Source organism: Cheilinus undulatus, linkage group 3 (assembly GCF_018320785.1).
Source record: "Cheilinus undulatus linkage group 3, ASM1832078v1, whole genome shotgun sequence".
In the NCBI taxonomy this organism is placed as follows: domain Eukaryota; kingdom Metazoa; phylum Chordata; class Actinopteri; order Labriformes; family Labridae; genus Cheilinus; species Cheilinus undulatus.
In genome coordinates this window covers 29,418,972-29,442,569 of record NC_054867.1, presented here as the reverse complement: position 1 = coordinate 29,442,569, position 23,598 = coordinate 29,418,972, and the positions used below count along the sequence as shown (strand labels likewise).

The 23,598-nt window shown below is 40.4% G+C and overlaps 1 protein-coding gene across 1 annotated transcript in view; it reads right to left on the bottom strand.

Annotated features, from left to right (window-relative positions):
- The window catches only part of grm2a (glutamate receptor, metabotropic 2a), a 54,494-nt gene that overhangs the window by 8,014 nt on the left and 22,882 nt on the right, over positions 1-23,598 (bottom strand). The window contains exons 2-4 of the mRNA XM_041782887.1: positions 21,685-22,428; positions 5,072-5,909; positions 2,629-3,692 (exon numbers count right to left, since the gene is read on the bottom strand). Of these exons, the coding sequence (XP_041638821.1) occupies positions 2,629-3,692; positions 5,072-5,909; positions 21,685-22,212 (2,430 nt within the window). The 5' untranslated portion in view covers positions 22,213-22,428. The remainder of the gene's footprint in view (positions 1-2,628; positions 3,693-5,071; positions 5,910-21,684; positions 22,429-23,598) is intronic.

Sequence of the window (23,598 nt, the reverse complement as noted above, 5' to 3'; positions counted from 1 at the left end):
AAAACAAGAATGACATAGAAATCATCATCCCCTTCAAGAGAGCACTTGATTTTAGATTTGCAATATAAGCCAAAAATAATCACAGTTAGATTTTTTTTTTTTTTCAAATCATCCCTAGTGTCATTTATCTAATATTGTGCTGGTAATAACATGGAATTATTTTTTGCGTGTGTTTGTTGAATAATACATAAAATGAAGGACCATGTAAAATCACAATCCCCATATTACAAAAAATTGCACTTACATTGTTTTTGAATACCATTTTGCCCTAGTTTTGACACAAGAATGTTTTGCAGACCTGCTTTTTTTGTAAATGAATGGAGAAAACATCTTAAATTATAAATATACTGACCATCAAAATATTCACAATATCTTGATTCATAACTGCCTGCTGAAAAAAGACAAAAGGATGATGACAAAAATAGCAACATGAATCACACTCATTTGTTCTGCTATCTGCTCTGTCTCAATGCTATCTCAATCATCTTCAAGTACCAATATTTGTATAATGTTTGCCAGTTTCATGAACTATGCTCTTGTTTAAATGTAGAGATGATAAAGTGGTAGCCAGGGCTGACCAAGCCCCAAACTGAAATCTAATTGGCCACCCAAATAACATTAACAATAACTATTCTTTGCCTTGTCATCCATTAATTTGGAAGCTGTGTTGTATGCTGTCTTTTTTTCTTTCAGCTTAAATTACTGAGCATATCTTAGCTTATGTTAGTCTGGTTTTACAAACTTAATACACTAAAGGTGTGGCATATCAAAGGGGCCCAGATATCCTTGTTTTTCTCTAAAGTGAAAAAGGTTTGGACACCCCTGCTATAGAGGTTTAAGCCTGTGCTAGTTTTACATTATAAATCTGTCACATTAAGCATTAAAAGCACTCTTACATAAGGATGAATACTGTACATTGAAGTTTTCACTTTGGTTACAACTTCTTGCATATTTCTTTTTGGGTGTGGATATTGAGTATGTCTTAGCAACCTTTATTCACAAAGGAGTCAGTCAAGACAGACGCACTGGAGCAGCAAATGTAATCTTGTGGTGGCTGCTGGGGTCAGCCAATTATTACAGCGAACCAAGATTGCTTGAGACAAATTTTTTTTTTGTCTCAATCAAACCATGGCAATAAGTGGGCAGCAGGATGTTAAAAATAACATTAAACTAAAAAAGTCCCAAAAATGAAAAAAAGTAAGGTTTATGCCACAGCTGCCCTAAATTAGCAGCATTGGTAATTACTAAAATCATTTTTTATGTTTCTGCAATGGTTGATCCACCAATATGTAGAAGCTCTTTAACCCAAATGATATTTTGAATGCTAAAATATAATTATTATTGTTATCCATGAATTTTCAAATTTCCTGATTTACAAAAAAATTGAAAAAATAGTAAAGCACATTATTATTTCTTGATTAATATGTCAAATTATAGTTATTTACTTGCATTCTTAAACAGAAAAATGAGTTTTAGTGGTTGAATGTTATGCTTGATTCATTTCTGACTTCTCAGAGAAGCCCAGTGAGCTCAAATTTGGGTATAAAAAGGTGAATTCGGTCTGAAATTCCTCATTCCTGTTCAAAATGGTAAAATGTGGAGAGCTCACTGAAAATGAAAGAGTCCACATTAAAGCACTTCATGATGCTGGATGGTCTTTGAGACAAATATGACAGGTGGTCTAATAAATTTGTTAAGCACTGTGTGTATATACATGGGTGTGTGTGTGTGGGTGTGTGTGTGATATCAATGTTAATTTATGATTCTGAGGAAAATTTGGCCAAACTGGAGTTGCCCTATGTTTTTGCCTAATGAGTTCAAATGTGTCATAAATGAGCTCCATATCAGAGCTGAGAAACACAGAAACACAGAGCTGAGAACAACAAAACAATAGGAAGTTTGTCTTTACTCCACAATATACAAATGGCATACTTGATTTTTTTTATATTAACACATTGTATTTCAAGCATTAAGCGTTTAAATTAAGGACATTTTGTCATATTGAGTCATTCTGAAAACAACTCCTTAAAAATGCTCAAATATTCCTGCTATTTCTTCCAAAGAAAATAGGAAGTAGAAGCCATGCCTTCCCTTCAGACGGCTTTTTAATGTTGAGACACATCAACAGCTTAACCATCCCTTTCAATAACACTTGAAAGTAACAACAATTAGGGGGCTTGTCTTGGCAGCATATTTGGCAGCCTGTACTCGTCTCTATGACGTGTTCATCCATATTTTATAATCTGCTCTTGTTTCATTGCTAATTAATATTCAAGGGAAAGATAAAGCTTTTTAGTTTTTTGTCTTAGAGGGCACCTAATGACCTGTGGCGTTCAGATGATTAAGAGGAATTAAGTCAAAGCAGTAATAAAGATTATATGTATTCTGTAGAGCCACAGGAAACAAAAGAACCTGCTCCCTCTGGTTCAATGAAAGCTGACATTAGTTTGTGATTTCATGCATACAAACCCAAATTCAGACCCAAAAGAAATGGTCATCTGAGAGAATGTATTCTGCTCAGATAGAGAAAAAATCCTAGAGCAATTTGTACAAATTACATGAAAACCCATCATTACCAAAGCCTGTACAGCGTTAGGAGAGCAGGTATAACCTTGTAAGTTAACTCACCCTGTAGTCACTGGCAGTGACGTAGAAAATAGGCTGGAAGGCGAGCCAGATGATGCATGTGGTGTACATGGTGAACCCAATGAACTTGGCCTCATTGAAGTTCTCGGGGCATTTCCGGGTCTTGAAGGCATAAACTGTGCAGAGGATAATGAGGATGCAGTTGTAGGTGAGGGACATGAGCATGCTGGAGTCCTTGCTGTTACACTTCAGGGTGACCACATCTCTTTTCTCAGGGCTCACTTCTTTTCTTACTCCGGGAGCCTCCACAAGCAGCCATACCACCACCACAACCAGCTGGCAGGAGATCAGAGCTCCACAGATGGCAACCTGGGAGGCCGGGCTGATGAAGCGAGGCCTCTGAGCTCCATCTTTCACCCCGCTGAAGATCCGAGCGATGCGGTTGGTTTTGGTGAGGAGGGCTGAGTAGCATACAGCAAAGGATGTACCCAAGCCCAGCCGGCGCAGCGTGCAAACTGCAGTTGACGGCTTTGCTATATAGATGAAGGTCATGCTATAACACATCAATACTCCCAGCAGGAGAATGTAGGAGAGTTCACGCCCACTGGCTTTCACAACAGGCGTCTCGTTGTGTTTTAGGAAGAGGCCAATGACGAAGAGCGTGCACATCATCCCCAGACAGGAGATGGTGACAGGTCCAATGGCCCAGGCGTCTTCCCAACGGATGTACTCCTCCGGCAGATCGTAACAGCCAGTCAGGTTAGCCAGGGGCCATTGTCCAAAGCTGCAGTCAGCACAGGTGAACTCATCCTGCAGGAACTGGTAGGGCTGACAGGGGATACAGATCCAACAGCACACGTCTCCAGGCTGCATACTCTTCACCTCGTTTTTCCTGCAGGGGTCACTACACTGCGAAGTCGGGGCAACGTGGCCTGCCCAGGGGATCAGACTGGTGTTCAGGGTCAGACTCTGAGCCCAGTAGCCGACCTTATGGTAGACATAGCGTCCGTCTTCTTTGTGGTAGTGAAAAATGTTGTAACGGCCAACGCTGTCCCCGAAGGCATCAAAGCGGACTACATTCTCTGTGTCTGGTGGACGGAATGGTGCTGAAAAAATACAAAAGTGTTATAAAAACAGCTTATGAAGATCATTATTTTGGGATAGTCACTGTACATCAGAGCAAAAACAAGCCCTAACTGTTAACATGATTTATTAGAGTTACTGATAATAGACTTTCTTAACTAATAAGACACATTTTCAAGTGAGACAGTTTCACATTTCATTCAGCCTTTTACTTACTGATATGTCTCAGCTGCTTTTTTATTTGTCTTACAGTATAGACTGTACACTGACTGTGACAGAGCACAGGTGCAAACTGTCAATTTAAATGATGGAAGCCACAGTCTGGGTCCATTTACTTTGCTGGGAAGATTATGGATTGAACACTTGAATGGGCATTTCACTCTGTGGGTACACTTCATAAAACACTTCACTATATTTTTTGTGAAACAAAAGCTGAAGAGAGCTCAACATTTAAGAAGCCACCCATCATTGTCCACTTTCAAAGACTGTGATAGAATAGCAGTGCACAATTGCTGTATACCCTAGCAGGACAATATTAACTAAGGGATGCAGCTGACCATATTTTTGCTGATTATTTTCTATTACTATTAAAAGATACTTAGCTCTTACCTTTGATTTAGGTTTCTTTATTACTAGAACTGTTTTTAAATGTAAATTTAGTGCTGCTATCTGCCTTCTCTTGGGGGTGTTACATGTCAGCCATATTATTGAATACCTCTCATCCAACAAGAAATCTCTTGATGTAAAATCCTATGGATGCTCTTCCCCCAATTATGAAGAGAAAGCCCAGCTGTGTAAGACTGCACTGTTCCATCTTTAATCATTGAAATGTCAGTATTTCCATAACTCAAGGAATAACACAAACGAGTTCATTAATGAAACTGAGAGCTTTTAAATTGATGTGCGTGCATAAGTGATGAATGAACTGGCTGATGTAAATACTATAAATACTGCAGCTTGGGGTAGACCAGCTGAAAAAAAGTCATGTTTGCATGATCAGCATCTTCAGTAATGAAGCTGCAGAACCCTTGCTCTATTCACACTGCAATTAAGTTGCATAAAAGTAGCCCCCTAGCATGAGGCTGAGCAGATAGTTTCATCTTTGCAAATTGAATCATTACAGAGCATTTCTGCAGCTGCAGTGTATAAACGTGTTAAATTACTCCAACACTAATTCAAAGTTTTATATGAATTGGCACAATGAATCTAAATTGACATAACCCAGTTTGGCATCACAGAGAATGTGCACAGTGCACTTGGGGAAATTAAACATTATCTTGAGGCCATGTGAAGTTGGAAAAAAGAATGCTGAAACATAATGAGACAAAGAATGCCTCTATAAATAAGGATAATTCACACACAGAAAAGCAATACTGAAAAATATTAGCATGATTTTACTCACCCTCAAATTTGACCTTGAGAATGTAGTCCCTGTAAAACTTCCTGCCATTGCCAGGTTTAAGAGCGTCGCACACCTTAGTAGAGTTGGGGCATAAGGCTTGCCTCATGTTATGTAAAGCAGCAGCCATTGCATAGACAGCGTTCACAACAAACATGATCTTCGATTCTGGCTGAAATGGAGCCTCTCGTAATGAATGTTTGCCACAGCCCAGATCGTGGAGGCTGCATTGGAACTGGTTCTCCCAGAATTCCCTGAACCAGGGATTCCTGGTGTTGTTGTATGGGTGCAAAGAAGTAAAGTAGTCATTAAACTGGGGAATCTGATAGGAAGCCAGTTCAATAGTGAATGCTCCATCAGCAACGGCCTCACTGCCTCTCACCACACTCTCTTGTGCTCCCCATCCATCACTGGCCACCCATGTGAAGGTGACATTCATGCGGTTTGCTGCCACCAGGAGCTCACGGGCGTCTTCGCTGCGCGTGAACAAGATGACCACCCTGGCATTGGACTTCTGCTGCAGGGAGCGGATCACATTCTCATAACTCCAGCGGCTCATGGAGCGGCTCACCTTTGCAGAGGTGGCGATGCAGATCTGCCGAGCCCGTGCCTCCTGTTGGAAGGCGTCAATTCCAGTTTCCCCATAGTCCCCTTCTGATGCCACCGTTGATACGTATGTCCAGTTAAAGTAACGCAGGATCTCTGCCATGGCTTTGGCCTGATAGAAGTCAGGAGGTACGGTGCGAGCAAAGTAGTCATAGCGGGTCTTGTCGCTGAGCTTGGCACTGGTGGAAGCATAGCTGATCTGAGGGATTTGGAAGAGTCGCAGCAGATTGGCCACCTGGAATGAGTCAAAAACATCCCAATGAATTATTGTTAAATTAACTAATCATAAAAGATCACCAGTCTTTCATTCAGGAGTCTGTTAGCAGTAAGATGTACCTCATGATGATGTAATTATAGGAAAGGCAGTGATTAACTTATTACACTTCACACTGAAAATATACACCTGTCAACTGTGGAAAATGCTCAACATTAAATAAGCACTATGTAGTTATTCCCTGCAGATGCAATTAGTCTCACCCCATTCAGTCTCATATATTCACTGAATTCCTGCTGGGCCTTTCACAGCTTCACTCTCTGACTGGTGAATTTAACAATTACGGGGATTCCTGCCTACCTCATCGTCTTTAATCTTTAATGCTGTCATCAGTGGTAACCCAAAAATCTGTATGCAAGGCATGCCAGTGTCTACAGTTGTTTGCAAATAGGATATTATATTCTGTACTACAAAAATGCAACATATTTCAGAAACTTTTTGCTCTGCTTGGAAGAGAAGAGAGAAACAGACAGGGAGAGACAGATTGGGGGTTGAGGGCAGGGATTTGGAAGTGAAAGGGAGTCAGAGTATCAAAGAATCTCGAAACTTTGCGTTTCCTGTGTAATAGGTTTTGTCAGTGTTGTGACACTGCGTGCAGTGTACAGAAGCAGCTACTGACTAGCTGATGCTTCAGGCACTTCTGTGGATGCCTAAGGGGAGCGAGTCCGATCTGTCAAAAGGATGCCAACCCAAATCTGGTTGAGTCTAATACTGGCACTCACACCGGCACACTCATGGCACAACATCTTGAATGCCAATGAGTCATTCCTGGAGATGTCAGAGAGAAAATTCACATTCAAACGCATCCACTGTGTTCAAATTCTCATCCCTGTGTTGTCAAGTATTGTAAATATGATACCATAAGTATAAAATTAGATCATTGCATTGTCTTTCCTTTTCTTACAACAAATCACAGCTTTGCTGCACACCCAATTTGACCCATTTTTGGATTTGACACATTGCTATGCCTAGTGTAGCCAATTTAAAGAGTTCCTTCATGCAATTAGTATGTTAAAGCATATTTGTCAGCAGAGGTGTCAAGTAACAAAGTACAAATACTTCGTTACCTTACTTAAGTAGAAATTTTGTGTATCTATACTTTACTGGAGTAATTATTTTTCAGCCGACTTTTTACTTCTACTCCTTACATTTTCACGCAACTATCTGTACTTTCTACTCCTTACATTTTAAAAATAGCCTTGTTACTCTTATTTCATTTCAGCTTGTTTTCATTCCGGCTTGTCATCGTTCAAAAAAACACACAAAAAAACCCCACAAAAAACCTATCCAGACAAATCGTGCCATCCGGATAGAGTGAATTTGATTGTGGTTGGATGAGAAGTATAAACATAATACCATTCCGACACCCTATTGGTTTATGTGCAATCCATCACACCTGCACACATGACACAAATGACGTCACACTCCAGCAAGGAAATAGCAGACGTATGTAGCCTAGTACGAAGATGTCCGTAGCAGAGGCTCAAGAGAACTTGAGTGAAATGTCCCAACCAAGCACCAGCGAGGAGGTTGGTAGCCAGGAAGACCAATACTTAGGCAACTACTCACCATGAAACACATGTTAATACTCAGTAAATGTTATAGACTGAAAGAACCTGCACAGTCTTATAAAATGGGATATACAGACACTCTTTTGATGATTTTGATCCTAACTGGAAAATTAAACATTTTACCTAGACATTACAACTATCCATAGAGATGTGCATGGATCTTTGTTATTCTGTAGGTTCAGAGGCATAAATATAAAAGGATTAAATGGTTGCAATTTTCAGACCACTAGATTTATTGAAGTTAATGAGAGAACATTTCCCAACAGCTCAATTAAGAGCAACATGACTTGATCCATTATTTCTACCCAAACATCGTCATACAGAAGCAACACTGAACAGTTTCACCAGCTCCATGTAAGAGCTATTTTTGACTTGTCTCTTGTGCATCAACTGAAATAAACATCTAGATTGTTGAAACACATGAGTGAGCATTTCATATCAGTTCAGAGGTTGGTTTCCCCCTGAGATTCTCTGGTCAGCTGGAGAAATCCTCGATTATGCAGACGGGCTAATAATCACATTTCTACTTAGACTCATCTCTTTCCTTAAACTGCCTTGACAGGCTTTCTTACCATGTGTTGAAACAGCTGGCAGCCGTGTGCTTGCTCTTTTAGAAAGTAATCAGAGAAAGATTTAAAGCGGCAAGTGACACATAAACATTATCTGATTAATCATTTTCTCTCTGCAAAAGCAATGCCCTCTTAGAAAAACTCCTCATGAGAATCCTCAAGGCTCTGTCCTTGGACTGCTCCTCTTCATCGATATGCTCCCATTGGTCAAATCATCAGCAATCACAGTCTCTGTTTCCACTTATATGCCGACAACACACAGCTCTATTTACATACTGAACCATCCAATCGGCACCTCCCTCTCCCTTGTAAATTGTCTGCATGAAATCAAGGCCTAGATGTCAACCAGAACACTCAAACTGAACAGCAGCAAAACAAAGCTCATGGTTGTAGCCCCCAAGGCACTGCTAGATGTAGATGGTAGCACCATTCAACCCATCCTCCAAGGTCCATAACCTTGGAATCATCCTTGACTCCAACCTGTCCTTCCAGTCCCACATCAAATCAGTGACCAAATCTGCCTGTTTCCACCTCAAAAATATTTCCAGATTCAGACCATCTCTCAGACCGTGTGGCCAACCCTGATCCAAGTATTCATCACCTCTTGTCTGGACTACTGCAACAGAGTCCTGTCTGGGGTTCCCAGCAAATTCCTGGTTTTTGCTGCGCTCACAGCATGTTCAAAGAAAAACTGATCAACTTTTAAAACACTGCCATGCTTGTCAATGTCACTTCTTTCTTACTGACCAATCAAAATCAAAGAAGGGGCGGGGCTTCTGATATCAATTCAACAACAATGACGGATAAGAAACTCATCAGAGATCAACACAGTGAAATAAAAAATTAACTGTACCTGTCAAAGATGTTAACTTTCATAGCAGCCAATCAGTTAATTACATTGTTAATTATCTGAAATTAGGGTTTACAATAGCATAAACCTGTGTAATCTCAAGAAAAGAACCCAACAACGAGGCCATGATAACTTTGACAACTTGCAATTAAATATCTGTATTGAAAACCTACTTTTTATATATTACCACTGTCTTCACTTCAGCTGTATCCTGTGTGTTACTTCTTCTAAGTCACATGGCATTAACAATATAAGTACCCAGGGCAGACACATTTTGGCTCATTGTTGTCTAAGCTCCCTGTACTCTAACCAGTATGCTTTTGTTCAGGTTATCTGTGATCAATCATAACATGTGGTAGCAGGGTTTGGCTCCTTCTTCTTTCTCAAGTTAACAACTAGACTGTGAATAAAACCAGTAGGTGTTCATTTTTGCACCAGCTCCTGCAGTGCAAGTCAGTGGCACACTGGCACCAAACAGTGTTGAGAAGTTTTCTTTATTATTTTTCACATAGCTTCTTTCTTTCTGTCTTCTCCATGGCCTGCATTATGCATAATACAAGTGAATGAGTGATGAAAATGACATAGAGGACACCGTAGATAACTACACATAATGCAGTTAAGGATTTTTTTTGCTAACGATCCAATGAACGCTCACATAGGGATCACTTGTCCAAAGACCACAGGAGCCTAGCAAACCTTTTTTTTCATGTTTTCTTCGTGAAATTTCTTGAATAAAAACATAAAGAGATTAATTTCAAACAGACCTTACAATAATTTCCATGGAAGGTGGAAGTGCTGTGAGCAGCAACACTTTGCTAACGATGACTTGTCTTGTTCGAAGGAAAGCCTAAAACCCTCAAGAGTTTTACCCATAAAGATTGGTAATAAGCATGCACTGGCACATGAATAGGTGTGTTTGTATAGATATTCTATAGTCTTAAATGTATGCTTGAGGATGATTGGCCACATAAATGCCGAATGAACAGTGCTTATGGTTTTAAATCAGGTAATTATTGCATAAAAGCTGCTGGGCTACACATTTTTAGTTACTCTAACAAGCATGGACACATTCTGGTATTCCTGTTTAACACAAAGCTGATCAGAAAGGCTGAAACAGCTACTGTAGGGCAGAAACAAGAGGCTCTGTTAGGATTCAAATCCAGGACAGTATCACTGCATGTGAATCTTCATCTTTGAGCATAAAGCTTTTAAAGACAAAGACAGCTCACATTAAAGTGATATCAGTAGGTTATCTAAGAGTTAATATACATGCAGCTTAATTTTTCTCAACTGCAGGCTTTTCAGTTCATACTCAATCAGCATATGAAAAAAAAGTCTTTGCGGGATCTTTTTTTATACTCTAATATATAATTTGCATTTTAGTCTCACCTGTCTTTGAGTGCTATTTTCCCCACACAGGTACAAGTGTAAAAAGAAAGCAGGGTTATTCATCCATCCTGCAGAGATCAGGCTATGCCTGTGGTAGTGAATGAGTAATTTTCCTGCAGGGTATTCAAGGGAGCACTATGCCAGTTTAGTAATCCACTTACATGTGGCTTAGGATGTAATACAGAACATTGCCAAACATGTCAGCCATACAATAGACTTATTGGGAGTCATTGTATAGATGTTTGTGTAGCTAAGCAAAGACCCTTCTACCTGCCAAAACCTTTAAAGACACTCAGTGAGCAGAGCCCACCGCATGAGTCAGATACAGTCTGCAGCTCTATGGAAACAGAGTTTTCACGAACAAGATTATTTCTGTATTCTGCCTTCAATTGTAAATTATCCTGATGTTTGTTAATTTGTCAAAAAAAATCCCCATAGTAGTGTGTGATCATTTTATCAAAGGACCTGTACCTAGTTAAAATTGTTCAAGGATTCTCAAGAAGAAAAGGGCACAAAAGTCCTGGAGTTTAAGAGACTAGAGGACAAGAAAAGAGCTGACAGGAAGCACTCTATGTGTAGGTGGCATGACACCAAAAAAGCTGAGCCAATAGAAATGTGCTGTGCATTAGGGGCTGCCTAGTATGGCAAGTGTACATCCTGCAGACATTGCTGTTCAGCAAATAGCTCTTGAAGCGTGTGGTGTTTTCCTGCCCACAGCTCGATGTTTAAAGGAGGATGAGATTTTTATTTCTGATCTGCAAACAGAATTTATTGTGTGCACTACAGTATGCCTGACGTTTAGACAGACCTGCATTTGCACACTTGTTGTCTCCACCAGTGTAAACCAAGTTAATGTCAAGTGATTGATACATATTAAGGGTGATCTGATCAGGCTGATATGGGGCTATCACATATCTTTTTAGATATGCACCATACATGTTGTAATTTTTCCAAAATATTTAATGGAAAATCCTACTTGGCATTATTTAGAAATAGTTTAATCACATAGTTAAATCCTGTGAAATGAATGCAACATATGCTGAAGAGCATACTGTTGTGACTTATTCTTTAATAAAGGTTCATTTAAAAAAGCATCCATCTGAGAACTTTGCTCATATTTGTCTAATATCAGTGCAGATTCCTCATAAACAATGCTTCTTTCATTTATTCCCCCACTGGCAATTTTAGACCCTTTTAAGGACTTTGCGCAGCCAGATTTTTAAAATCTGACAATTAAGGTAATTTGTACAAACCCTTTTATTCTCCAGCTATTATTTTTCATAAAAAATGGTTTTCAACTGACTAGTCAGAACACAAAAGTGGGACATGAGGCTGTTTCTAGAACCAGAAAAGTGTGCAGGAAAAAATATCCAGCAAAAAATGTACGATGTATAAAAGTCCTGAATGGACATACAAAACACATATACATTTTTCAGGTTTTCTTGTGGTGACAAGCAAATTCAAGTCCTTCCAGATCTTCAGATCTCCTTCTTTATCTCCTTTTCCTTGATAACAATGCTGATTCTCCCAAGATAATTAGGAAATCCCTTGAGAAACTGCCAAATTCGAAAACTGTCTTGGGGAAAAAATGGAGTAAATACAATCTGTACATGCTTGTACTTATGTAATAATGCGCTTTTTGTAAACATATATCGATTTTCTTGTCTCTCTTGTTACATTTATTGTTCAACAGTAAATTTTTTCATTGAATACATTTAAGTGATTGAACATTTTGAAAAATTTGGGTTGGATTTTTTTGTATTGATGTGGTGGTGGTTCCTTATGTGCAGCCATTGGAGAACCACTGGAATTAAGCATATTAATAATCACTACTATGTCAAACCTATTTCTAAAGAAATTAGTCTTCCGTCACTCAGGTTGTTAAGCACTCTGACTTAGAAGCTTAAAATAGTTGCTTTTTATCACATAGCAGTTTCCAGTTTATATGGGGGGGGGGTAAAGCACTCAAATAAATATTTTCATCTCAAAATTGTATTGAAATCCTGCCATAATGTAAGCGTTCTTACATTAGCAGACAGCAAATTCTATGAATATATGTTTTGTGGGGTAAAACTCACATTTATTAGTTTTATTGCTTTAATTTAATAAATGATACTGTTTTGGTGGATGTACCACTGTGCCACTGTATTTAAGAACTTAGCGGCCCTAAAGTTGTGATTCTAAAATCACCCCTAATTCCTGCCCATATTTTCGTTATAGTTTGTTTGCAATCACATGATCTCAAATGTCAGTTTGGGGTGAGGAAGTGGAGGACAGCCATAAGGAATGAATGTCCTACTCTACACTTTACAAAACAGTAATTTTTACAGTTTGACAGATTCATCTGTTCCAGAAGCAGTCTATATTACAAATAATCATGCCTGCAAACCTCCTAGCGTCATAGCCAGATGAAGGGAGACAAGAGTCTCGAGGAGTTTTGTACTGAGCTAAAAAGCTAGCTGAGCCTTTACATGTAATAAAATTCCTCATTTTATAACAAACATGCTTTTACAGTAAATGAATCAGAGCTGAACAAACCTTGTGGGGTAAGCGATCAAGAGATGATGAGGCATTCATGAACCAGCCTGTGCTACGAAACAGCTCTTTAATGTTAGCTGAGGTAGCCAGCTCCTGGTTGAGTGCCAGTTTCCTTTCTTCAGTCCATATTTAATCCACATTTAAAAAGTCAAACTGGTACCAAATGAAGAGCCGTTTTGGTGCCACACAACCAACTCTACTGAGCTAAGCCAAATGATCTGTGTCTCATAAAAGTGACAGATATCCCATCAAAATGAAAGAAGCTGGAGGTTGGTAAGATGGACTTCAGCTGAGGAAACTCAGAGTTTAACATGCTGAAGTGTCACAAATCTGACACCGCTCATCTAGGCTTTAGATGGAGGCTTTTTTGAATGGGTGGCATAGTTGTAAACCTCTCAAAACATGGCCTTTTTGGTAGCTTTTCTCTATGTGGAAATCACTTCTTCATCTCTTGACGTAATCTGCAACAAAGTTAAAACCCATTGCCTCCCATATCAAAAATATGTTTTGTTTTGTTTTGTTTTTTTATCTCGCTATCAGTTGCAATTTGTTTATTTTGAATATGAATGCATTTTCTAACCCATGTATGATCTAGAGATATTGGCCAGGCAATTTAAGGGTATTTGACCATTAATTTATAGGCTGTCTATGTCATACAACACTAATTACTACAACTACAAACTTATTGCAGTTATATGAATCTGATGAATAGATCAGATCTGAAATCTTATTTAGCCCTGTAAGAAATGTTGTCTGAATGCAAAACAGATGGGATTTTGGATTCCTATATAATACTTGACTGAAAGTATATATGGCTGAGTTTTCAGCCGTGTGGTGTAGCTCACAGTGTCTCACTTTCAGCTGAAGGGATCATCCAGCATCAGACAGCACCCTTATTTAATTAAGAGAACTACACTGTGGCCCAGAGTGGCTGTGCACCACAGGTTCTGTTTCTGAGCCGATTACCAAGAAAGTGGTTTCCTCCCAAGCAACAAGGACCTGGTAGATGCATTTGACACAGATACACCAAGTAACAGGATTGTTCTCTTCAGCTGTCGTATTCTGTTTCCATAGAGATACCCTGAAGGCATCATTCAACACCATAAGCTAGAATAATTCAGACTGCCCATGTTAAATGTCAAAATACACTCATATAACGAGCATAAGAGCTGTAAATATCCATGATAGCAAATTTGATACGAGTTGACAAATTTGTATACCTCAAGGAAGTGAGATGAAAGTGTTTTATTTTATGAAAACATGCAGCTCTCACAGATGCCAGAGGACTTTACTGTGTAGTTGGTGAAAAATTTAAAAAGGATCACTGTTTCTTTGTTTAAAACAATCTTTGGTGCTCTGGAGATGCAGCAGGGCTTCAGCACATTTCAGTCATCTTTGGATTTGTTTCTGGAACACACTGTTGAATGCAGGAGCTTTAATAAAGTGGTAGAAATAAAGAGGAAGAAAGTGAGAGGGGACACAGACACAGGCCAGCAGTCACATATCAGACACAGACACGGCTACTGACAGAGTGTCCTCATCCAGGAAATATCGGGTCTACTTTTGTAGAGATGTTATGATTTTTTTCTACATGAAAAGCCCATCTGCTCATCCCAGAAGACTGTCTCAGTGTGGCTCTACAGCAATAACACTGTATTCCCAAAGCAGCAGTCCTTAGCTCCACTCAATATCACACATACACGGCCCACTGCAGCACACTCAAACACAAACACACACACAGGAAAGGGCCGTGCACATTGACATACAGCGCACGCATGCTGTATAGCCAGAGTATCCACTGGATCATTATTAGTTTATTTCTTATGATTTAGTTGCTTGGCAACAGCTTTAACAGGGTGGAAATATGAACTGAGATACCTAGAGGAAGGATGTTTTTTGATCAGGTGCTGCCCCCTCATCCTGCAAGAGAAAATGAATCTGCTTTATGTTGCAACAGTCTTTCAAGGCCTTCAAAGTCATGCAACCATTCAGACTGCTGCACATGTTAAAATACTCATTTACAATGTCAGGCATGCCGTTTCCATTCACCCTGTGATTTTCTTTCATGACTCAGTGCATCAACAGCTCTTTGCTATTATAGTTTGCCTTGTTAAGTTCTCTGGAAATCGGCACACACTACATAACCAAACTAGTATCCTATCGACTTCACACCATGCTGTGAAGCTTTTCTAAAACCTGGTAATCTTTTGGATGGACATGATATGTTTCTGAATGGCATGGATAGTGGGTTCTGCCAAGCCACTGAATAATCCAATCACATGTAAATTATTTACGATTTTTGAAACACGTTCTTTACTTTTACCCATGAATAATGCATTTTCACTGTGTGGCTTTACTGATACGTTTCATCATTATTGTTCTTGCTGGCATGAATTCTGTCATGTGTGTATCCATGTTTAAATCCTTTGTATGAGTCATGTGTGCTCCAGAGATTGGCACAGTCTACCATGCAGATGAAGGGTATTCTATAAATAGGGTTGTTTCTGGATGATGAAAAAAAGAAATCTGAGCTTGCTGTAAGCTCATAAATTTACCTTATTATGCCGCTCACACAGTTTAGCCTGCAAATGTCAGGCAGAGTGTTCGTATGAAGATCTATATCCTTAAATTCCAGCATGCATCCCAGCGTCTCCAGTCTCATTGATCCGGAAAGAAATGACCACATCTCAGACAGTGTGCTAAAATATTCAGATTAACTCTCTGAGGCATCATTACGCTATGAAAACTTTCATCCACATACCCTGAAAGAAGTCAGCCTCCAAACAGCAATATTTGTGCACTTCTCTGAGACATCAGAGTGTGTAACTTTTCATTGTTTGCAGATTGATTCCAGAAAGTTCTTCTGTCAGTGTTTCATGCCTGAGAATAGTTCAGTGAGCGACTGAGTATTTGACATTCCAGAGGTGTTGTTTTTCTAATGCGCCTTGGTGATTCTGATGTTTTTCCTCAGGGATCCTCTCTTACCAAGTGAGTCATATTTAGCAGCACAGGCTGCAGTTAGGGTAACAAAAGTGAAAGTCCTGTCCATGTATTAATCAGAAGCAAGCCCTAAGGCTAGAAGTTCCTGGGATGTAATTGTGCAATATAATGTATGAATAACCCAAGCCTTTAGGACTCTGAGGAGAAAGCTCTATGGTGCAATAACTGGAAAAATCATACTCAGCGTTGTCTGACTTTGTATATTTCAAAAGAATAAAGTATGCTTGCTTTCATTATTAATATTTTGAACCGTATCTTGTTGTTGCTTAGCTCTTTACACATGAATGAAGTAATACATTACATCTAAACAAGGTCATTACTCACCTTGTACTGATAACCTGCCGTAGACCCCAGAGAAAATGTTCAAGAATTAGACCGCATAAATATCTCTACAAGATTTATTCAAACTGTCCAGATGGCATCTGTGACTGCTAAAGATACTTTTGATTGTTGAATGCTTTGATGCCATATGATGCCATGTGACTCACTCCATCTTGCAACCCCCCCCCCCGATCATATCTACCCATCAATGTCTCAGTGTTTCTGTGAAATATGATCACAAGTTCGATCCCTCTACATCCTCTCTGTGCATGAACACCTCTGCCAAGCCACCAGCAGCAAACCGCAGATGGAGGAAGACAGGACCTAGCCTGTGAGAGCGTCAGAGAACTTCGCCTCCACACTTCTACTCAATCTGTGCCCGTGTAACGCCAGCACGGCCAGGCCTGCAGCCAGATCCGCCCCCATCCCTGCGATTGTCACAGTGCAACACCAGCATGCACAGCAACACACTCCTTCTTTGTGACAGATTTAGACAGCACTCTGCGTTCTCACCACCTGTCAGTTCTCCGTGTTCCACCACGTCGTCATGGCGATAAGGATCTGGAGACTAATAGCGTTAGATGTCCTGTAACTGTTTTCCCTTTGGGGTGAAAAACACATCTTACTTTACCGCCTGTTGTTCACACAGAAGGGCAGGCAGGGCGGCTTGACACACAGTGGGACTGGTTCACTCAAAGATCTGACTGTCTGTAGATTACACTCATGCCTCGGTATCTACAGAGGACAAACACCATAGGACGATGGTATCTTCAGAGAACAAAAATGCCACACAATCACAGACTCCTAATGCATAACCTTGTGATAACATTTGCCCTGTAAACACTACAGCAAATTCATTTTTCCAAGAATGTAGGGGAGTGGGGTCAGATGCGCCAGTTGGTAAGTTGACCCACCCCCCTCATATTTAGGCAGGGGATGGTACAGGGGGATTTGTATTTAGGAAACTGTGAATAGGTTTTGCATGTGACCATGAATTCAGTAAGTATCCATTATTTCTTGTTTGCTGGGTTGGAGAAAAGCACTCCAAAGAGGTACTTGGTACTTTTTCAACAACAAGAAAAAGCAAGCAAATTCATCAGGGTCCAAATAAATATGTTATACATGTTAATGATTTACTAACGTATTAAACCACATAAATCACTTTGCTAAAGTTTAGGCTGAATCACTAAGGGGCGGCTGTGGCTCAGTAGGAATAGTCACAATCGGAAGATCATGGGTTCAATCCCCAGCTCCTGCAATCACATAGTGACAAATCCTTGGGCAAGAGACTTAACCAAATTTTCTCCCACTGTTTCATCAGTGGCAAGTTAAACCAGGTGTACACTTTGTTAAATTCATCCAGCCACAAATACTGAGTTGTCTGACTTTATTGGAAGTCACTCTGCCTTTCAGTCGCATCATGCATTGTTGTGCTGTGTACAGGCAGACCACATCTCGACAAGCTGCTCCCAACTGGCCAGATGGATTTCTGACATGTTCGATATTTTGGTCGTACCATTCGACTCCACACATTGCCGCAGAATCAACAACTAACCCGCAATTTCCACATAGGACGACTGTGCCGTGCACCGAAGCACCGCGGGTTTGGTCCCACCGATGGCGAGCAACCTCGCCCACTGGAAGCAAGTCTAGAGCGCTGCACCATGGCGCATAGCCCTGATCAGCAGGAAGAGATCACGGGACAACTGCGAGTTCCCGCAGGAATAGTATGTCAGCAGCGGACTATTTTACCTTTGGGGCTTAATTAATCATCATTTCCGGTATAAGTCCATGATAGTATTGCTTGCACCATTGGGTGAGTACATTAGTTTAACGGTTAATGTTTGCTTGAAGGATCTGTGGGTTTTTTGCAAAATTCTCTGGCTAAATATCCCCAAAAGTTAACTTTTCCTCGTCAATTGCACTGTTGTAGCTCTGTGACCCACTGACCTCTCGGTGACCCTATACTCTCACTGCAGGATGAGACGTAATGTTGATATAGTGATGTTTTACGATCAGGAGTCCATGCACTGTGTTGTAATTTGAAAGAACTGGATATTCTATGCTTGTGACTTCTTCTGGAGCATCTGGAGTATTATCGCGGTTTGGCAGCGGCTGGCGCTGAAAATAGACCTGCAGCGAAGCGGAGCAAAGTGTTGGTCCAGGCACACACCGCTGCCGGCCTGGAGCGCCGGCTGTGGAAATGCTCTGATAGACTAGAGAGGGAGCAATGTGCTCCGCAGTGCAATTCGCCAGCAGTTCGCAGCACGTTCGCTGTATGTGGAAATTGAAGGTTAGGGGTGTTTTTTCCTGTATAAACTGTCCGACAGCATCTTAAATCATCATGGGACAACAGGAATGACTTTAATATGCCCCCCCAACCCTGCTATAATAAAATAAATAAATATGCCTACCCCCAAACCTGCAGCTGACACAGATGGCGATACTGTTTTTGTATGCGAGATAGAGAGAGAGGATGTGACAGAACACGACGTCAACCTCAGTGTGTGAGACTTTTTCAAAGGAAATTCAACAGACTTTTGCCACCAACTGCCCAAACTTCACTTATACATAAATTGTGGGTGATGGTCATGCGTCATGAGCGATTCAGTGGCACAGTATGAGCTGACATTCTGCCACGACTGTTATAGAGTCGTATTGAAATCACACAGTGTATGCCCGGCTTAAATGGATATGGATGTGTTTCAATGGGATTAGCCAATACTGAAGGCCAAGTCTCCTTAGAAACGTTTCCCATCTGTGTGTGAATGTGGAGTGAATGGGTTGGTGTGACCATGTGCCATGTCAGCCTTGGTTCTGTACTGCTGTGGCTTCCTGATGGCCATCGTCCAGGCCTGCACCAGGCCCATGCTCCAACTGTCCAGGTATTTTCCCAGCTGCCCCCTCTATGGCACACGCAGTCATCCCTGATATCTAGACCAGCCCACCGGGTCCAGGGCAACCAGTATGCGGTGGGCTGGATCAGGATGCCATTCCCAGAATCAACCCGAACTCAACCAGATTTGAATTTAATCACCTAGGAACATCATTAATTACACTTAACTAATTTACTAATACACTTGACAAGAAAATCTTTCTATTTCCACATTGGCAGCTATTTCTGTACTTATGATAATCAGTCAGGCTTTATTTTTTTGTCTTCTATATCTTGAAATGAGATGCTTTTCTGGACGCCTCCGGTGAATGTGGCATGTCATGTGTAGTGAGCTCTTCCTCTTTGAATGAGACAAATATACTTCTAAAATTTGAGATTTTGCCCAAACCAATCAAAGACCAATTTCTGTGTTTGCATGCAAAAGTAGACAAAGTATTGTCAGTTCTTCTCTAAATCATCATTTGATTTGATTGAAAGGATCTTCAGCAAGACAAATGGAACCTGCTTTGTGTGCCAAGCATTTTTCTGCCTATAACTTTTTACTTGAATAATAGCCTGTCCTCTACCCTCCTGTCTTTGGCTGCATAGTCTGTCCATTAATCAGAGGTGAATCAGACTTCTCAGATCTGTTAGTTGGTGACTTTATCACTGTAAACCTTGCACCTTAACCTCAAAAGGATGGAGGAATCGCAAGAAGGGAGAAGCAGTTCATACTTCCCAGCAGCTTTGCTGATTGGAATACTGAATGACTGCTTTGATTGTTCAGTGGTCTTCAAACTAACTGGTGGTTTGTTCTGACAACTTAATAGTAGATTTGTTAAAGCATTTATGCTAATGTATACACTGCAAAGTTGAGCCAGCGGACAGCTTTGTTATAGTCATGCTGATTATTTCATTTGCTAGCAGATATCTTAAAATAAAGATTCATGTTTGCATTCTATTTCTTTCTCATTTTTCCTGGCCTTGAGGACGGTATAAGAAAAATTGGCTCATCCTACCCTATTCTCCCCTACTGATTCACACTCTTAGTGTAGTTGTCAGCCATGATTACATTCTCACAAACCAGGCATGAGAAAGAACTAAAGCTTGCACACTCCTCACTGCATTACAATAAAGAGGGCTCCTCATGGTGAGAAAGAGCACGGTGTCCTGTGGTGCACCTTCACTGATGAAGAAGATTCAAGGAGAAGCTAGGGCAGACCTCAGACCTCAGGCTTGTAATAGTACATCCATAAATTACCACAAGACAAGGGCACTCTCTAAGGAGCCCAGATTCAGAGAATAGAGTAACAGGAATTACAGCTCGTTTTTCAAACCACTTTATTTCCAAACTGTCCTTTTCACCAGGAGTCCCGATATAGGTGCTCTGAACTCTCCTCCTGCATTATTCCCCAGGAGCTCTCTACCTCTGTGATGTATCATCATTCTGTGCCGTGTTTCTGCCCTTTTTGTTGTGTCAGCGAGGAGCATTTGTTTTACAAACCACAAAAACAAAGATGTTGGCAGAGCTTTTAGACAACGAGGGAATATTAAATCTAACATACTGTAAACAGAAGGATTTCCTTTTGGAATAAAAGATTTATGATCAAGACAATGCTATAATCTTGTCCAAAATATGGACATGGTATGACAGCCTACTTCCTTTTGATTAATTTGTTGTTTGGCTGTTGTCCTAAAATATCCACTGGGAAAAGCTGTTAACAACAGACTGGCACTGGCAGGGGTTCCCTCATTTATCTATGGTTAATCAATGATCCTAAGCCAATTATTATTTTGAGATGGACAGTAGAAGATTGTTTCTCTTTTCAAGCAGGCATCTATCTGGAACATGAGACATGTAGCTCTGGAGTGAGGTGAACCGTATTCTTCACCCCCAGGCAGCAGACACGCTCCTATGGCTGACTGAGCCAGGATGATGAAGTGAAGTTAATGTTTTAAGGCATGTATATTTGTAGATATTTACAAAAACTAAGCTCCGCGTGACACTCTGTCACTTTTCAACAATGACTTAAAATTACACTGACATTGCAGCCACATTACAGCTAAAGATTTCAGAGACACAATTAGCCGAGGTTTCATCGTATCAGCCCGAGCGAGCCGAAAAGAGCTCGGCTGCTGAGAGTAATCATGCCGTCACTAGTCATCCTGTCAGCCCGTCCTGAGTGCAACATCTGTAGCATGTCTGCCTCTGACAGGGCCGCTGCTGAAGTGTGAATTACCAGGAAAGAGGAGGAGATCGTCTAAATTAGATCAGCAGAGCAGAAGAGGGGATAGGTAAACAGATCCTCCTTGTGGAACCGATACTCATTAAGTTCCTGTATTAACATCTTGCTAGGGTAATTGCACATGGTACTTAAGTTTAAATGGACATTTATATGACCATCCATCAGGCTCTAGCTCCAGCTTGTACTCTGTCTTCTCTGTCTGTTTTGCTCTCAAACCACAAGTATGTAAGTGTTAGTGAACACACCCTCCGTAATTGCACTGTCTTACAAAATTAATGTAACACGTTTCATGGCTTAAAACAATGAAAAAATTCAACAGCATATTAAAAATTCATTATTCTTTTGCAAAGGAAAGTTTTTAAAGATGGTGGTTTTACCTGTATTGAGACGTCGCTGTAGGAGCCTCCAATAACCCCAGAGATCGCCAGAGGAACATCGTCATGGATGGCATAGGAGCCATCAGGGCACGTGTACTCACTGTCATCCACTTTGGTGAGCGAGGCCCTGACAAACTCCAGAGACTGCTCCAGTGCGTAGGTGTCCTTGGAGCAAGTGTCCAATATGTGAGCCCCCAGTCGGATCCCTGGCAGGATACGCTCATCCTTGTTGATTTCATCCAGCGCCAGCAGCATGGCCTCCAGTCTCTGGATCCCTCTCTGAGCATTGATCTTTCCACAGTCCTCTGCCCCCTCACCCTTCTGGTGCACAGGGAACAGGCCGCCAATCATCAAATCTCCGTCCAGTGTGATCTCCCTCTTGGAGTCAGTGTTATAACCCACCATGGGCAGACCGTGGGGAGCCTGGGCAAAGAGAGACACGTATACACACAGCAGGCTAAGGTGGGACAGCCAGAGGGGTCGGGGCACAGGGCGCACCCCCAACACAGGGGACCTCCCCAATGACATATCCCCGGGCAGAGCGAGGTCAGCGTCCCCGCCTTTGTTTTCTGGTCAGTGTCTGCTTTGCTTTTGATGATGGCGGCTCTGAAGGAAAGAACAGTGAGGCGCAGCAGCACCGGCTCTCAAAGCACCAGTGTTTTTATTCTGATAGAGGCCATTTAGAGCACCAGTGCCATCCTCTTCCTCCTCCTCCTCTTCTTCAGGGTTTTTGTAGATTACAGCCTGCAGATCAAACAGAGAGAAATTCAGTCAAAGCCTTTGAGCTGGAGGACAATGGTCCCTTTGTCTCACATGCATTGTGACTGCCAGTGACCGACTCATACCATGGAAATATTTAACAAAAAAGAACGACTGAAGACGGTTGATTATCAGAAGCAAACACATGGTCTGCTATTAACAAAACATGAAACATGAAAAATGCTAACAGTCAATCACTGTTTTTTTGTAAGGTAACACTTTATCTAATTTCACACTTTTAGCATTAACAAAGCACTAAAAAGCATCAATTAAGCACTAGTAAAGCATAGTAAATTCTAGGGCCGCCAGCGTCAGTGCATTAACCACAATGAATTAAGATCCATAATTAGAGCAGTAATATTTTTAATAGTGATTAATCACATGCTTTCTTTTCCTTTCAGCTTGCTTTGGTTAAAGCATTACAAAAGAATTCTCTACAAAGTCTAATTTTACTTTTTTTTTTAACTCAGACAGCTCAGTGGACAAGTCAACATGTAACTTTTTACTGTGTCCTTATTTCCTTTTTTTCAATCCTAACAAGTTCATTTTTTTCATAGTTAAGTTTATGCCATAATCTTCAAAAGCTTCTTTTTGTCTTTTAAAATAAAAGCAGGTCAGTATCCAAACAGGAATTCTTAGTTTGAGACAGTAGAGTATTTCAAAATGAAAATCAAACAGGTTTAAATGCACAACATTGGAATTTCAAAATAAAATAAAAAAGTGAGATAAATGAGGATTAAATGTTCCTAAATTTGACAGCCCTTGTAAACACTTAACTGATCATCTATAATCTTTTAACTAATTTGCATGACATTTATAATCTGAGCTATAAATGCTGTATTGATGCACTAATAAAGCATAACTATAGCATTAGTACTTCGTCACTAACACTGACCCTTACCTTAACTCCAAACTTTCTTCTTTACTAATGCATAAAGAAAGCATTTATAATCAGGTTTATTACTAACATATGAATTACTGAATAATACCTTTCAAACTATGAGTAATTACTAATACTTCAATATAAATAAAGAAGAATTAATGCTCATGTTTATACAGGGTACATAAGTAGTTATGTTTAGAAATGCTCATCAATGTTAGAATAAAGTTTTTTTTCTTTTTTATTCCTTATTTATAAAGAGTAACAAAAGCATT